Genomic DNA, 18,909 nt, shown 5'->3' on the forward strand with positions numbered 1-18,909 from the left:
CTATGTCTTCAACTGTTTTTAAAGTACACACCTTTTTTAATCTACATAAACCTAATAATATAATATCTTATAAAACTATATAATTTCCCTTTACTTTATGAAAAAAATCAGTCTTTTGCCTTAATCTAGCTCTGGATTTGTTTTTATTTACATCTCAGTATCTTCATTGCTTAAACTGGAGAGCCAGTATCCAATATTAATGTGAACTTAAGTCAGACATATTCAATATGCCAAACTATTCTTGATCTCTAGTTCCTACAGCAGATGGATTCATCTTTGGGTCAGATGGTAAAGAATCTGCCTGCAATGCAGGAGACCTGGGTTTGATCCCTGGGTTGGGAAGATTCGCTGGAGAAGAGAATGGCAACCCACTCCAGTATTCTTGCCTGGAGAATGCAATGGACAAGGGGAGCCTGGTGGGCTATAGGCCATGGGGTCCCAAAGAACTGGACACAACTTAGCAACTAAAACTTCCATTTTTTTTTTTTTTTCACTTACCAGAGTGGAGAGGGAATTTACATTCTTTTGCACTGAATATTGCACTGAATATTGCAGTGCACTGAAATGCAGTGAATATTACATTCTTTTGGAATGTAGTCTCCCCTGCTTCTCAATTCCTCCTCCCCATTCTCTCCTAGACTCTACTCTGTACCACAGAGGATAGAAGCCTAGGAAATGCATTTCCCCAACTCCTCTCCTCTCCCTAGTATTCTATATGCAATTACTGTTCTGCCAAAAGGAGGCATTTACTTAAGATTTTGAAAGAGGAAGGGAATCATCTGGGTTTATTTCCCTTCTCCAACATGAGGCAGACACATGGATTTTTCTGATATAGGCATTCACAGCAGTGTTTGGTTCCCTACCATTCAGTGGCCTTGGAGTCAAGTTGGACTGATTAAGAGCTAAAGGATACTGATGGTTGTTTCATACTTTCAGTTTAAACATCTAGAAACTACTGATTAAAAAATCTGAAAGGATAAAGTTAGAATAGGAAAACAATTTCCCAATTAAATGACTCAAGTCAAAGAGATCAACAGTTCTTAGGAAAAAAAAAAAAAAAAGAATGAATTGCCCAGCCAGACCAAAACATAAAATACAGTTCCCAGGATTATTTTCTCCATCTTACAGTTTCTAAAAAGGCAGAATTGCACAAAAAATACAGGAAATATTCTCAGTTATCCTCAGGGATAACTGTTCCCTGGAGCACTGAGGTGACAAGGGATAAGGTGGAAGTCAGAGAATTGCTCATCCTTCAAATCTTACCTTGGGTTAGGTTTCCTAGAAGCAGAGCACCAAACAGCAATACTTGTATGAGAGATTCTTTTAAAAAAAAAATTATTTATTTATTTTTGGTTGCACTGGTTTATTATCTTATTATCTTGTCTTTGTTGCTGTGCACAGGCTTTCTGTAGTTGCAAAGCGTGGGGGCCACTCTTGGTTGCAGTGTATGGGTTTCTCATTGTGTGGCTTCTCTTATTGTGGAGCACAGGCTCCCGGCGCTCAGGCTCAGTAGTTGTGGTGGGCAGCTCGAGGGCCTGCAGGCTACAGTCGTTGTGGCACACAGACTCTAGAGCATGGCTTCAGAAGTTGTGGTACACGGGCTTGGGTGCCTCGCAGCATGTGGAATCTTCCTGGACCAGAGATCAAACCCACAACCCCTGCATTAGCAGGCAGACTCCTATCCACTGTGCCACCCAAGTCTGAGAGATTCTTTCTGAAGAGGGAAATAAGCACTGGACAGTGGTTTTAACTGAAGTCTAGCTTCAAGCTGATCCCCTGAGAAGTGTGGATGGCTCCACAGAGTTTTCCACTGGAAGAAAGGGGGCTGGGCTCTAGGCTGGAAAACACACATCGCAGCTCAAAGATGAGTCCACCTCTCTGGTAATGAGATCTAAGTCAGGCACAAAACCTGCCACAAATCCCGTGGCAGTGCTGTCTTTTGCTCATATGCAGTGTATACCTGTACTCACACCCAGCCAGACCCCAATCCATGTTTATCACAGAAGGAAATTCCACGCCTAGAATACTAACATTAGAGAAAAATGAGAACCAGCTAATCACTGATTCTGTTCAACTTTTTAGAAATAAGGTCATTTTAAGAAGTCACTAATATAATTTAAGATGTCTTTTGATATTGCCAAGGAATAAGTGCCACCAGAGTTATATTTTACACAGTTTGCATGCAATCTATCCAAGACCAGGTTAAAGACCACAGTCCATCCTTAAAAAAAAAGGCAAAGAAATATTAAATAGTATCTTCACAATAAAAGTACATAATATTTCTACAAGGCATACTAGTTTGGAGTGGGGAGGGAAGCTGAGAAAATAACATAACCATCTTCTCTATTTCATCTCTCTGCTGCTGCTGCTAAGTCACTTCAGTCGTGTCCGACTCTGTGCGACCCCATAGATGGCAGCCCACCAGGCTCCCCCATCCCTGGGATTCTCCAGGCAAGAACACTGGAGTGGGTTGCCATTGCCTTTTCCGATTATGTCTCTCTAAAAGGTGTTAAAACAAGGTGGAACAAGAAAATAGGAGGGTTGCTGGCTTTAATTGGTACAGATGATCCCTGTTGCAAAATATTTAACTGGTGCTACATAATCTCTGTTTGTTTCCAAGGCAAACCATTCAATATCACAGTAATCCAAGTCTATGCCCCAACCAGTAATGCTGAAGAAGCTGAAGTTGAACGGTTCTATGAAGACCTGCAAGACCTTTTAGAACTAACACCCAAAAAAGATGTCCTTTTCATTATAGGGGACTTATAATGCAAAAGTAGGAAGTCAAGAAATACCTGGAGTAACAGGCAAATTTGGCCTTGGAATACAGAATGAAGCAGGGCAAAGTCTAATAGAGTTTTGCCAAGAAAATGCACTGGTCATAGCAAACACCCTCTTCCAACAACACAAGAGAAGATACTACACATGGACATCACCAAATGGTCAACACCAAAATCAGACTGATTATATTCTTTGCAGCCAAAGATGGAGAAGCTCTATATAGTCAGCAAAAATAAGACCAGGAGCTGACTGTGGCTCAGACCATGAACTCCTTATTGCCAAATTCAGACTGAAATTGAAGAAAGTAGGGAAAACCACTAGACCATTCAGGTATGACCTAAATCAAATCCCTTATGATTATACAGTGGAAGTGAGAAATAGATTTAAGGGACTAGATCTGATAGATAGAGTGCCTGATGAACTATGGACTGAGGTTCATGACATTGCACAGGAGACAGGGATCAAGACCATCCCCATGGAAAAGAAATGCAAAAAAGCAAAATGGCTGTCTGGGGAGGCCTTACAAATAGCTGTGAGAAGAAGAGAAGCAAAAAGCAAAGGAGAAAAGGAAAGATATAAGCATCTGAATGCAGAGTTCCAAAGAATAACAAGAAGAGATAAGAAAGCCTTTCTTAGCAATCAATGCAAAGAAATGGAGGAAAACAACAGAATGGGAAAGACTAGGGATCTCTTCAAGAAAATTAGAGATACCAAGGGAACATTTCATGCAAAGATGGGCTCGATAAAGGACAGAAATGGTATGGACCTAACAGAAGCAGAAGATATTAAGAAGTGATGGCAAGAATACACAGAAGAATTGTACAAAAAAGATCTTCATGACCCAGATAATCACGATGGTGTGATCACTCACCTAGAGCCAGATATCCTGGAATGTGAAGTCAAGTGGGCATTAGAAAGCATCACTACAAACAAAGCTAGTGGAGGTGATGGAATTCCAGTTGAGCTATTTCAAATCCTGAAAGATGATGCTGTGAAAGTGCTGCACTCAATATGCCAGCAAATTTGGAAAACTCAGCAGTGGCCACAGGACTGGAAAAGGTCGGTTTTCATTCCAATCCCAAAGAAAGGCAATGCCAAAGAATGCTCAAACTACCGCACAATTGCACTCATCTCACACGCTAGTAAAGTAATGCTCAAAATTCTCCAAGCCAGGCTTCAGCAATATGTGAACCGTGAACTTCCTGATGTTCAAGCTGGTTTTAGAAAAGACAGAGGAACCAGAGATCAAATTGCCAACATCAGCTGGATCACGGAGAAAGCAAGAGAGTTCCAGAAAAACATCTATTTCTGCTTTATTGACTATGCCAAAGCCTTTGACTGTGTGGATCACAATAAACTGTGGAAAATTCTGAAAGAGATGGGAATACCAGACCACCTGACCTGCCTCTTGAGAAATCTGTAAGCAGGTCAGGAAGCAACAGTTAGAACTGGCCATGGAACAACAGACTGGTTTCAGATAGGGAAAGGAGTATGTCAAGGCTGCATATTGTCACCCTGCTTATTTAACTTCTATGCAGAGTACATCATGAGAAATGCTGGACTGGAGGAAACACAAGCTGAAATCAAGATTGCCGGGAGAAATATCAATAACCTCAAATATGCATATGACACCACCCTTATGGCAGAAAGTGAAGAGGAACTAAAAAGCCTCTTGATGAAAGTAAAAGTGGAGAGTGAAAAAGTTGGCTTAAAGCTCAACATTCAGAAAACGAAGATCATGGCATCCGGTCCCACCACTTCATGGGAAATAGATGGGGAAACAGTGGAAACAGTGTCAGACTTTATTTTGGGGGCTCCAAAATCACTGCAGATGGTGACTGCAGCCATGAAATTAAAAGACACTTACTCCTTGGAAGGAAAGTTATGACCAACCTAGACAGCATATTGAAAAGCAGAGACATTACTTTGCCAACAAAGGTCCATCTAGTCAAGGCTATGGTTTTTCCAGTGGTCATGTATGGATGTGAGAGTTGGACTGTGAAGAAAGCTGAGCGCCGAAGAATTGATGCTTTTGAACTGTGGTGTTGGAGAAGACTCTTGAGAGTCCCTTGGACTGCAAGGAGATCCAACCAGTCCATTCTGAAGGAGATCAGCCCTGGGATTTCTTTGGAAGGAATGATGCTAAAGCTGAAACTGCAGTACTTTGGCCACCTCATGTGAAGAGTTGACTCATTGGAAAAGTCTCTGATGCTGGGAGGGATTGGGGGCAGGAAAAGAAGGGGATGACAGAGGATGAGATGGCTGGATGGCATCACTGACTCGATGGGCGTGAGTCTGAGTGAACTCCGGGAGTTGGTGATGGACAGGGAGGCCTGGCGTGCTGCGATTCATGGGGTCACAAAGAGTCGGGCACGACTGAGCGACTGAACTGAACTGAACTCAAATCAAATTTGTGAGCATGTTGTTGTGTTATACTGGAAGATATAAACCTGAAAATTCAGATACTGATGTGACTGATTCAATTTAATAATTGAGTATGAAATCTGCTTTCTGTTTTCCTTTCAAGCAGTTGACATGAGTCTCATTACGCTCCTGTAAAGCTTTTAGTTTTCGCCAATAGTTGTGTTATTAATGAAGAAAATCTGAAACTTCTCATTCAATCTTTTTTATATACAATATTTTTAAATAGGAAACTTATTCAAAAATGACATACTTTTTGTCCCTCATTTATTGACACCCTAAACATGTCTTAAGCATTCCTAATGGGTGGCCCCACAGGAAGAAAGAGGTATTGGGGCACAGAGGGTCCAGATGCCTTTAAGGGACATGCCCACCCAGCACAGCTGCGGGGTAAGAACATAAAACCTCTCTCCATCATTGGAATAGAGATATGGAAGCACAGGAAGGAGAAGAAAATAAAATCCATGCAGGTAGGCACTGCAAGAAAGCTGTGTGGGCACAATTGAGAATGAGAGTTAAGAGGAGAAGTTTCAGCACAGCTACTGAAGTGTGGGAAAGCTGGCTGAAGAAAAAAGATTTGAATATATGAAGCTATAAGGAAAATATTAAATCCTCTTTAAAATTCTTAGAGGAACAGAAATGAAGTTTGGAATTACAGTTAATTCTTCCTCTGCTGAACTGTCTTTCTTTTGAGACAAGATTTTTTTCATGCATTCAGTCAACTTGTCATTTACTCAATAAATGTATATGGATCAACTATCAGGTTCCAGGTCTGTTCTTGGCACTGAAGATACAATGATGAATAAAACAAACAAAACTCTCCTTGCCTGTGGAGCTAACATCTTAGTGGAGAGAGACAAACACACAAATCACTAACATCATTTAGTATGTCAGATGGTGATTATACTATAATACTATAGAGAAGTACTATACTTTATAGTGGAGCTTCCCCAGTGGTCAGTGGTAAAGAATCCACCTGCAATGCAGGAGACACACAGGAGCCACAGGTTCGATTCCTGGGTTGGGAAGATAGAAGAAAATGGCAACTTACTCCAGTATTCTTGCCTGGAAAATCCCATGGACAGAGGAGCCTGGTGCGACAGTCCTTGGGGTTGCAGAGTTGGACATAACGTAGCGACTAAAAACACAACATGCTTTATGGTATAGTATAGGGTACTGCGTGCTGCACTGTGCTTAGTCCCTCAGTCATGTCTGACTCTTTATGACCCCATGGACTGCAGCCTGCCAGGCTCCTCTGTCCATGGGGATTCTCCAGGAAAGAATACTGGAGTGGGTTCCCATGCCCTCCTCCAGGGGATCTTGCCAACCCAGGGGTCTAACCCAAGTCTCCTGCATTGCAGGCAGATTCTTTACCATCTGAGCCACCAGGGAAACCCAAGAATACCGGAGTGGGTAGCCTATCCCTTCTCCAGGGGATCTTCCTGACTCAGGAATCCAAGCAGGGTCTCCTCTATTATAGGCAGATTCCTTACCAGCTAAGCTACCAGGAAAGTATTACAGAGGAAAACAAAGCAGGAAGCACTGGGGAGGTTGAAAAGTTAAATAGGATGTTAAGGAAAATCTAATGTAAGCCTTCTTAGGGAAGATACTTTTGAACAAAGACCTGAAGTGAGTTGAGTAACCCAGTAAGCATTTCAAGAAGAAGCAACAACCACTAAGACCCTGGATGAGGATGTGTTAGAGGCAAAATTTTCTTCCTCCATTTGGTTAAGACAAACTTGCATTCTAGATATAGGTATTGACAGGTATAAGATAGATCATTATTCTTCAAATTGTGGGTTGCTGCTGCTGCTGCTAAGTCACTTCAGTCGTGTCCGACTCTGCGCAACCCCATAGACAGCAACCCACCAGGCTTCCCCGTCCCTGGGATTCTCCAGGCAAGAACACTGGAGTGGGTTGCCATTTCCTTCTCCAATACATGAAAGTGAAAAGTGAAAGTGAAGTCGCTCAGTCATGTCCGACTCTAGAGACCCCATGGACTGCAGCCTACCAGGCTCCTCCGTCCATGGGATTTTCTAGGCAAAAGTACTGGAGTGAGGTGCCATTGCCTTCTCTGAAATTGTGGGTTACTACTCATTAATAGACAAAATGATTGATTTCATTGATCAATACCACAACTTTTAAAAATACGGTAGAAAAAAATGAGAAGATAACAGAGAACGCCATGGTGTTGTTTTGAATTTAAAATGTTATTCAGTAGTGTGTGTATTTCCGTTTGTATGTGAGAGACAGCAGCTTTGAGTGTAGTGAGTTGTGGTATAAAATATACTGGGTTGATCAAAAAGTTCATTCAGGTTTTTCCATTACGTCTTATGGAAAAACCCAAACAAACTTTTGGTCAACCCAGTATTTCTTAGTATGGATCTGTCAAAAAATGTTTCAGAAATATGGAAGTTGCCTGTGCTTCCCTTCTAGGAATTAAAATTCTTAGTTTTATTTCTATCTTCAGAATAGTGATTCTCAATTGAAGTGAACTCTCCCACAAGTAGGAAAAGGAAGACATTTCAGAATCATCTAGGATGTACTACCTCCCACCCAGAAATTCTTATATTTTCTCATTCTGACAAAGAATCACTTTCAAGATCGATCCATCACAAACACTGAAAGCTGTTTGTCTCAACTTCCTGCTAAGCAGAGGCTTAACCATTCTAGATTGTCCTGGCGACTGGCTGGGCTAAATCTAGCCTCCCTGTCATAGACATCATTGCCAATGAGGGTCTGAGCCCACAGACTCAAGGCTGTGATCAGCACTTTCCCAGAGAATGATAAGCATCACTTCAGAAAAGCTGAGATGGAAGGGCTACCGCTGCCTGACCTCTCTGAGTGCACACCTGTGCAGGCACGGTCTTTCATGTATCACAGTCTACATCTGAAGAATAGAGAAGGTCTCAATTCATGTCTAGGTCTCTATTTTGGGAAAAGGAGAAGTATTGAAAATATTCACATGCATATGAAAGACTGAATTTGTTTTACTTCCTGCCGAGTTTATCTTGTGATTTCAATTGCAAGCCCATTTGTTGTTTTTGGAACAATAAACAGCAACTTGTACACATTAAATTGCCCCTTACTCCTTTGCTACGAAACAAAATGTCCATCCTAATGGGCTGAGTACCTGTACTCTTTATGAACCTTTACCTACTACCAGCTTCACAAAGTCTGTATTAACCATTCTACTTTATTTTCTGTCGGTGTATCATTATCATCTTTTGTGCTAAGTTGCTTCAGTCGTGTCCAATTCTTTGCAACCCTATGGACTGTAGCCCTCCAGGCTCCACCATTCACGGGATTCTCCAGGCAAGAATACTGGATTGGGTTGCCATGCTCTCCTCCAGGGGATCTTCCAGACCCAGGGATGGAACCCACATCTCTTGAGTCTCCTGCATTGGTGGGAGAGTTCTTTACCACTAGTGCCACCTGGGAATGGTTACAAATATTCAATGAGTTTCCAGCTCTAAAGTGATACTGTTTAGTATTCCCAAAAGTGAAACTTGGGTGGTATATCTTGTACATACATAAATCACAAGCTCTGGATCAAGATTTTATTTATATTCTGTAGACTTCTTGCAATGTTGTATGTTATTGCCATCTACAGGACCAAAATTTATCTAGTTCCCCATGCTTTTCCAAAAATGTTTTTAAAAATATGAAGTAATAGCTCATATGATATTGTTGTACTATATAAAGAACGGGCTTCCCTGGTGGCTCAGTGGTAAAGAATCCACCTACAATGCAGGAGCCACAGAAGACGTGGGTTTGATCCCTGGTTTGGCAAGAAACCCTAGAGGAGGGCATGGCAATCCACTCCAGTATTCTTGCCTGGAGAATCCCTGGACAGGGGAACCCAGTGGGCTACAGTCCACAGGGCTGCAAAGAATCAGACATGACTGAAGTGACTGAGCATACACACAAGTAAAGACCAAAGTCATAGATCTAATCTCTTGAAAGGATTGTTCCATTCTCAGGTACAATTCCATATGCATTAGCAACCCTGCATCATGACTGACCACACTAGCACCTGAAGAAAAATAACTTCAACATGTGTTCTGCTAAGGTGTCAATAACAGTATCACAGACTACAATTAGCCCTGTGAATAACTATCAGCTAATGTACGCTCACATAGTGGGACTGAGCAGTCCTATTAATTTTAAAGGTTTAATTATGTTCTATTGTGGGTAGCATTAATGGTGTAAGAGCCAAAAATAGATTCATATATAATTTTATAATCTAAATCTGGAAAATAAATATAAGAAACATTACAGATTGAAGGTTCTAATCCTGAAAAACAAATATCAGACACATAGGTAGATCTTTCCCCTATCAGCTAAATAAATTTTGGCTATGAGAAAAAATTAGGAATAAAACCCTATGTAGTAAAATCAATAATACTAAATGTTTGAAGTACACACTAAATCTTACAGTTATGTGGGTGAAGCACTTATGTATTGTTTTATCTATTCAGTGAGTGAAGCAAGCAATAAATGGTTTGGTAAGACTACTATATTACTAAATTAAATAGAGATTTATGTATGAGGATCCATATTTGTACTTAGATTAAAAAATATTTGTGAATACATTTCTCTAATTTTGTACATTCAAGTGTTCACTATTAGAGGCTGTATTTCTAAACAATCAAATGGAATAAAGGAAAAGCTGTACAGTTTCTTGAAAAACTTTAAAATATGAAATTGCAGCATAAATTTCCCAACAAATGTAACATATTTTATAGAAAAAGTGCATATTTTATCTTCCTGAAATAATTTGCTTCTCATTTTAAATTGATCATGGAAGGATTTCCAGAGTTTCTTGAAAAATAAAATGTAAAAGGACATGGAACAATGGGACATACCTGGTGTATGAAAAATGAAATTATAATACATTTCCATGTACAATGCCTTTGAAATCATGATGTCTGCTTGATATTGTCTCTGCTAGAGACAAAAGTATACAAATTTTCTGTTCTTAAATACTGTCTCCACTTTTGAAAACAAAACCCATCTGGCCTCCTTTGAGAACCATCCTCTCCACCCAAACCCTCAATGCTTTCATCCAACAAAATTCATATATCTTAATCAGATCCTATAGTGCTATAAACAGCTGGCCTCAGATTATGATACATACTTCAAATTACAAAGAAATAGAGGAAGTTACATATGTATAATCAAAACCCATTGACTCATAAGCAGATTTCCTCCCCCCACAGACATTACCCTAACTCAGAGGAATTCATTATTGTCTCATCAACCAAGTCCTGATGAAACAATCTTCTTACAAAGGCAAATGCGTATTGGCGGGGGTGGGGGACAGGTGTTGTTTGGGGACGTCTTTCCCTTCATCCCACCTGACACTAAGTTTTTCTGGGAAGATAGTCTATCGTATTTGCTTTCGTTAAAGAAATTTTATTGCATTCTTGAAAACATGAAATTTAACTTATTCCTGCCTCTAAGGAGGTAAGGATACCTGAGGGACTGTTAAGATGAAATTAAACTGTGTTCACAAAGATGATATCAATTGATATAGATTATCAACGTCCTAGAACACAATAAAATAAAAGAATAAAATACTTCTAAACAAACACAGTCTCTCACTGGTGATTTGGCAAGAAATTCAGTATCTCATTATTCTTAAGAGTCGTTGTTATAAGTATTCTTTTTTTCTCTGCATAATAGAGTAGTTATATTAAGTACATATCAAACTAAGTTGATGTGGACTTTATAAAACATTCTGGAAGTTAGATTTTTAAATAAATCCCTGAGACCAGCTAACTTATTTAATAGTTGATTCTAATTTATTTAAAAGAAAAAAGTACGATTTGGATCTATTCTAGGTCTTGAATTCAAGATAAATGAGAATATGCTAAAATGAAAAACTTAAAATCAAATATCACCCTTGAAAAAATGTGCTAGGCTGGGTTCAGTCCTCACATCTTCACTTACTAAGTAAGTACACAGCCTTTGGCAAGGCTTTACTCTTCTCAATGTCTTGGTTGTCTGTAAGTTGTGAACAATAGTAACACTCACCTTCTAAGGTTGTTCTGAGGATTAAAACAACTGATGTGATCCTTGATTTCTCATTTTTTATCTCCCTTATGTCCAATTCATCATGGGGTCCTGTTTGTCTTCCTCTAAATATACCTTGAGGCCCTCCACTTCCCTCTGTCTTCTCTGTGCCCCCATCTGTAAATTAACAGATAAGAGTGAATATAAATAACTTGAGGGTATTGCTTTTGCTATTGAAAGAAATTTACCAACTCAATGAATAAACACTATAATAGCGGGTAGCATTCAAATGGATTTTATCACGCAATTATATTCTTTGAGATCTTAGGAAGAAAAGTTTAAATCGATGGAGACATTTGAGTTTCATTTGTAAAAACTGCAGAAATAATAGAATAGTGGATAACAAATCTTCATTCCTTTCTCAGTGCTCTCTACTGAACTCCACAGGTAAATTTCCCACAGATAGGCACAATATTCCCCTTAACACAGAAACACACACACATTAACATGCAGCTGAACAAATGGTAGGTGGTCAAATATTTGTTGAATTGAATTGATTTTGATAGAAATATAAGAGACAATATTACAAAGAAAGAAGATTGAAGATTTGTTATCCAAAGCCTCATAAACGATTGCACAATAGCTTGGATCATTAATTAATTAGTGACCCTAAACAGCTAATCCATAGAAATAACTATCTAGAAAAAAAAAAACCACAAGTTATTTCGTTGCAGGGGATCTCTCATGTGCTTTTAATATAATGTGAAGCAGTGGAAATGTTCTTGGATGGGCGGGAAAGTTGAAAATGGCAGTGGGGTTGAAAATATTTCTAGACTTGATTAGAGCAAAGAAGAGATTGTCACAACACAGAAAGAAGAAAAATAATAAAGAGAGACTGTGTCAGACAGAAGTAGAATCAAGTGACTAGATTGGACATGTTGGGGTAAAATGCAATTTCAACTACAGAAAAGAAGAAGAGCTCAGGGAAAAGCAGATATTGCAGAAGGCAAACGAGAGGGAAAGAAGTTTGGGGAGTTTGCATCTACAATCAAGTACTCAAAACATCCTACTTATTCCTTCGTAATACAATAGAAAAGAACATGCTTCAGTTTTAAAACTCAATCTTTGATTTTAAGGAGTTAGCAAACTATGCTCTAAAAGTTACAGTTAGAAAAAAAGATTTAAGAGATATATATACTCTCATGGTTATTACAGTATTATTCACAATAGCCAATACATGCAAACAACCTAAATGTCCATGAATGAACAAATGGATAAGGAAGATGTGAGATGGATGGATGGGTAGACAGACAGATAGATAGACAGACAGACAGATAGATGTGCATTTGTGCTCAGTCATGTCCAGCTCTTTGCAACTCCATGGACTGCAGCCCACCAGGTTCCTCTGTCCATGGGATTTTCCAGGCAAGAATACTGGAGTGGGTTGCCATCTCCATCTGTAGGGGATCTTCCCCACAGATCCCCACTTGGGGATCAACCCCAAGTCTCCTGTGTCTCCTGCATTGGCAGGAGGATTCTTAACCACTGATCTATCTGGGAGGCATAGATAGATAGATTGATTGGTGGCAGTGGTTTAGTTGCTAAGGCGTGTCCAACTCTTGTGATCCCATAGACAGAGGAGCCTGGCAGGCTACAGTCCATGGGATTTTCCAGGCAAGAATACTGGAGTGGGTTGCCATTTCCTTCTCCAGGGGATCTTCCAAACCCAGGAATCGAACCTAGGTCTCCTGCATTGTAGGAGGACTCTTTACCTACTGAGGAGTATTATTCATCTATGAGAAAGAAGGATATCCTGCCATTTGCAACAATATAGATGCACCTAGAGCACATTATGATAATGAGCTAAGTCAGACAGAGAAAAACAAGTACTTATATGAATCACTTACATGTGGAATCTAAAAAAGCCAAACCTGTAAAAACTGAGTAAAATTGTAGTTACCAGGGAGTTGGAGAGTAAGTTAGATGTTGTTTAAGAGTATAAACTTAAAAGTAGTAAATAAGCCATAGAAATCTAATGCACAGTATAATGAATTTAGACAACAATATTATACTATAATCATCAAACTTACTAACAGACTAGAACTTAATTATTCCAACCACTAAAATGAAAGGATAATTATGTAATATGACAAAGGTGAAAAATATCACAATAACAATCATAATACATAAATTTATCACCAGTTGCATACCTTAAACTTATACAATGTCATACATCAAACTTATTTAATAAAAAATTCACATGAATACCCAATAAGTTATGAAAATAAATCATTTTTAACATTTATATTTGAAAGAAAAAGAGATCTAGATAAACAGCAATTCAGATATCTTAAAGGTAAAGTAAACTGTGCATTTTAGACACAAAAACTTTCAGCAACACCTAAACATCTCTGTGGTTTCTCAGAAATTTTATAGAATAAAATATCCTATATATAGACAGTGTGTATAGAACTGAATAATTTCTAAAAATTCCCACAGTTTTCACAGATAGTATCTGTGAAATATTATCTCTATTATTCCAAATAATATCTCTATTAATTTAAAACTTTCTTCTCAGGATGTCTAAGTATATCACTGCATAATAAATTTCATTTGTTATACCTTCTCAAGTGACAACAGATGTTACATCTATTTTGTGGAATGGAAAATTAAGCAGATTTTGTGGGACTTGTCCAATTTAGAGCAGTAACTCAAAACAAGTTATGATCTCAGACCTGAAGACCCAGTTTACCAGGTCTTTCTTCTCTCTCTCTGACTGCAAATAATTAAAATTAATACAATATCCAGCGACCCACTAGAATTTCACCTACTCCTTGTATATACTATTATAAAATAAGCTCCAAAAAGTGAAAAATTAAAAAATAAAGTTCATTTTTTATACACATACATTTTTATACATTTTTTATACATTTTAAATTCATACATTAACTTCAAAAGTGTAACCCATGGGTGTTTCTAGATTAAAATACATAAAAATAGACACACACACTTGGGGGAAATAAGACTCTAAGACTGACTCTCCTCCACTCGGGCTTCTGGCAAAAGTATCAAAAACTTTAGTATTACTGATTTTATCCCCCATAGAACTGCAAGTGCATGCTCAGCCTCTCTGGTACTTCAGATATTGCAAAAGGATTACATGAGAAGCTTGTTAAACATCCAAGCACCTCAAGTGGTTCTGATCCAGGCAGTATTGGGATCCAATTTTGGAAACACTTGATCTTAGAGTTAACAACCCAGTCATAAAACAAGAAAAACACACAACCCAAGAAAATACATAGCCATCAGTGCAAGGCGGATGTTTGCTATATGGTAAGTGGTGTGGTCAGTAGAGATAGATGGCAAACATGGTCAGGGCTTGCTCCACGCAGATGGAGTTCTCCAAATTACAACTCTCCTTGAGATTTAAAGGAACCAGGGATAATTAAAAGGATGCAATGTCTGTCTTCCTTCTCCCCATAAAAAAGCCTAAGGAAAGTATCCCTCTGGCTAAAAATGAACTTAGTCTTACGAGTGATTCAGCCAAGGCTTCTACTGGATCATACTGGAAAAAAACTACTTCTAGCCTCAAAATTCATGAGCATTTAGGAAAATATTTCTCCCGTAGTCTTCCTTCGGAATATGGACCAAAAGCTGTTCTTCCCTACGATTCCCCAGTAAGTAGCTCCACACAGCTCTCAAATTCAAATGCAAATTATATTGCAATTATGCTGTAATTATTTGTGAAAATACATGAACAGAGGTATTTCAGAGACTACTGAGAGAATGACCATGGCTGAACACAAAGTGTGATGGGTGAGAAAGTGCTTCCACATCTTAGGGGCAATGAGATAAAAGGGAGAAGGGGTAAAAATGAATAAACAGCCTCCATTTCTTGTATTTTGGATAGACACAACTTAATCATGACTTTGGTGTCTTCAGTTGGCAAACAAATATAGGACAAACCAAAATACATGTATTCAGATAGCAAAGAACCAACCTGCAATGCAGGATACCTGGGTTTGATCACTGGGTCAGGAAGATCCCCTGAAGAAGGGAACGGTTACCTACTCTACTATTCTTGCCTGGGAAATCCCATGGATAGAGGAACCCGGAGGGCTACAGTCCATGGGGTCACAAAGAGTCAGACACGATTGTGCAATTAACACTTTCACTTTCAAGATACATGTATTGAACTCAAAGAGGCAGTTTTGCAAACTGCAAATCCTTTCACATGCCAGGACAGTCTACTCCTGGGAGAAGACATCACTAAAATGAGGCAATATGAGTGTGTGTGAAATTTTCAGAAAATATCATCCTCTCCACTACTAAATCACTTCAAATTAGATAATATCCTGTGGAACACTTGAAAAGCCTGCTTTTTTAGCCTAGAATTTTACAGATGACACTGGCTGTGGAAAGAAAGAGGTAGAAGTGAAAAGAGTCTCCTGTGACCCTGATTAAGAATGATGGAGGTTATTCATGGTTGATAGATTCATTTCAGTTCAGTTGCTCAGTCATATCTGACTCTTTGCAACCCCATGGACTGCAGCAGGCCAGGCTTTCCTGTCATTACCAACTCCCAGAGCTTGCTTAAACTCATGTCCATTGAGTAGGTAATGCCATCCAACCGTCTCACCCTCTGTTGTCCCTGTCTCCTCCTGCCTTCAATCTTTCCCAGCATCAGGGTCTTTTCAGTTTTTTGCATCAGGTGGCAAAGGTATTGGAGTTCAGCTTCAGCATCAGTCCTTCCAATGAATATTCAGGACTGATACCTTTAGGATTGACTGATTGGATCTCCTTGCAGTCCAAGGGACTCTCAACAGTCTTCTCCAACACCACGGTTCAAATGCATCAATTCTTCAGTGCTCAGCTTTCTTTACAGTCCAACTCTCACATCCATACATGACCACTGGAAAAACCATAGCTTTGACTAGATGGACCTTTGCTGGCAAAGTAATGTTTCTGCTTTTTAATATGCTGTCTAGGTTGGTCATAGCTTTTCTTCCAAGAAGCAAGCATCTTTTAATTTCATGGCTGCAGTCACCATCTGCAGTGATTTTGGAGTCCAAGAAAATAAAGTCTCTCACTGTTTCCTTTGTTTCCCCCATCTACTTGCCATGAAGTGATGGCAGATTCAGTCAAAAGTAAATAAGTACCTCAGAGTGTGAAGCTCTCTGATTCAAAGTTGGCTTTAAATCTTAAGCAAGATACTTGATGGTGTCCCCAAAACAATTCATAAGAAATTTATCATCAATTTAAAAATTCCTTTTAAAAAGGATTTTTTTTAACAAATATTCCTATTAAGCATTTTTACTATAGTCATTTAACTATATTCAGTTAATTAACTATATTTCTCTCATATGTTAGGAGAATAAATAAGTATGCAATGTAGGAATTTACCTCTATATATACTGGCAAACTTTGCCTGCCATCTATCTTCTTACAAAGTACAAGGAGGTGGGTCTTTTAGTGACTGTACATCAATATCCATCTCAGTTTGCAAATATGTCCAGTTTTCATTGCAAGGATTAGTATTAACTGCTGTACTTTAAAAAGTAAATTTGCCTATTCACTTTAGAATATTTTTTTAAGTAAAGCATGCAGGACACACCACAGTGCATGGTGAAAAATTAAATACGGTATATTATGAGAGGTTCTGCCAAAATGTCAGTCTTTTATTTTTTTTTGATGGCCTCTTAATGTTTAGCAATTTCTTTAAAAGGTATGGTCATTGACTTTATCCTCCTTACTTCCTGATGTTAAAGAGGTACTAAAGTAAGAGATAAGTTCAACAGAGGGGTTTTTTTTTTCCATTTTGAGTGTCAAATTTCTACAAATCTCAATGAATTTCATCTCCATTCAGAAGTTAATGAGGCTAAATTAAATACCACTAAGTCAAGTCATTTCGATTTTTGGTGACATTAAAAAAATAGAGTTGGAAGGAAGGAGTCTTAAAGAACACCAACAACTAGTCCCAATGCTGGGAATTCTCTTCAGCTTTTCTAGTGAATGATCACCATGGCTCTATTGGAACATGAGCAGTCATGGGGAACTTACTCTCTACAGTGGACATGATGATGTGCCACCAGGTGCCCTTCAATGAAGTGCTAACAGTAAACAGCCTTCTCCAGGGATTGCCTCAACTGCACAGAGCTGCCATGCCCAGCACCATGCCTGTTTCAGGATGTCCAGAGTCCATTAAGGGATGGAGGAGTAAGAAAGGCTAGCTATTGTGGCCTACCTGAAGACATTTCTGAAGGACCACTGGGCTTCCATTGAAACTCAACTTCCACTGTAAAATCCTACTTCATTTCCCTGCTTTCCAACGGGCACTTTTCAAAAAAAATTCCCTGCACATTATACAGTATCTCAGAGGCTGCTTCCAGGGAACTTGACCTGCAAAACTGCCTTTCTGTGCAGCCCCATCCATTGTTTGCTTTTTCTCCTGTTGGGCCCATAAAAATACACCTTCTGCATTTTCACTTAGTAATCCTTCTTCTGTTCTTAGAAACAACACAAACAGGAATTGTATATTCTGCTGTTGTTTGAAATTTTCTTTAAATTTGTTGGGATTTCTTAAAACATGCAGGAAATAATCAATTCTATGACAATAACAAGATCAATATTTATGTCAAAATATAAATTTCAATTCTTCCTCATTAAGTATTAAAATAGAAAGTCACTATAATGGAATATTATTAGGTCATAAAAAAGAATGAAACCTTGCAATTTGCAACATGAGTAGACCTTAAAGGTGTTACACTGAGTGAAATAAATCACACAAAGAGAGACAGACACCATGTGATCTTCCCTATACGTGGAATCTAAAAGAAAAAAACAAGTCCAAAGATATAAAGAACAGATTGGTGGTTGCCAGGGGTAGGGGTGGAGAGTAGGTAGGCAAAATGGGTGAAGGAGGTCAAAAGGTACAAACTTCTAGTTATAAAATAAATAAATCATGGGGATGTAATGCACAGCATGGCATCTACTTGCATATATGGAAGTTGCTAAGAGAATAAAACTTAAGGTTTTTCATCAGAAGAAAACAATGTTTTACATCTATGTATGGTGACAGATGTCAACTAGACATTGTGGTGATCATTTCATAGTATATACAAATACTGAATCATTATACCTGTATACCTGAAAGAAATGAAATGTTATATGTCAATTACATACATAAGTTAATCAGCTAAATAGAAATTCACTAGAAGTTGTTGAAAAATTAATCAGCATTTTCTAAAGTATTTCTAATATATTTATACTATTGAAAGACCTATTTCATCATTTGGATCCTTCTTTTCCAGATAGATGCCACAATATTCATTTTAATAGAGTCAATATTGGGGGGCTTTGCTATTGATTGGTGTTTAAACCCAGGACATAGGAAGAGTAATATCTTGCACTGTCTAATTCTTAACTCAACCTCACCCTGTCTCTGTCTGGAGGTTTCTGATGGAGATTAATGCAACAGCAGCCACCAAATAAGGGGAAAAGTTTAACATTGTCTAAGCCAATGTCTGATAACTCTTAATATACAGCTCTAATAAAAAAAAAAAAACTGGGAGAAGTTTGTATCTCTCACCTAGAGCCAGACATCTGGAATGAAAAGTCAAGTGGGCCTTAGGAAGCATCACTATGAACAAAGCTAGTGGAAGTGATGGAATTCCAGCTATTTCAAATCCT

General features: G+C 38.6%; 1 protein-coding gene across 1 annotated transcript in view; it reads right to left on the reverse strand.

Annotated features, from left to right (window-relative positions):
- The window catches only part of LOC147365640 (uncharacterized), a 149,649-nt gene that overhangs the window by 31,847 nt on the left and 98,893 nt on the right, over nucleotides 1-18,909 (reverse strand). Inside the window, exon 5 of the mRNA XM_086316738.1 lies at nucleotides 11,242-11,397. Within this exon, the coding sequence (XP_086172864.1) occupies nucleotides 11,242-11,397 (156 nt within the window). The remainder of the gene's footprint in view (nucleotides 1-11,241; nucleotides 11,398-18,909) is intronic.

The sequence above is a fragment of the Bos grunniens genome, chromosome 9 (genome assembly GCF_055505025.1).
Source record: "Bos grunniens cultivar Pamir isolate PY7600 chromosome 9, Bosgru_T2T1.0, whole genome shotgun sequence".
Taxonomy (NCBI): domain Eukaryota; kingdom Metazoa; phylum Chordata; class Mammalia; order Artiodactyla; family Bovidae; genus Bos; species Bos grunniens.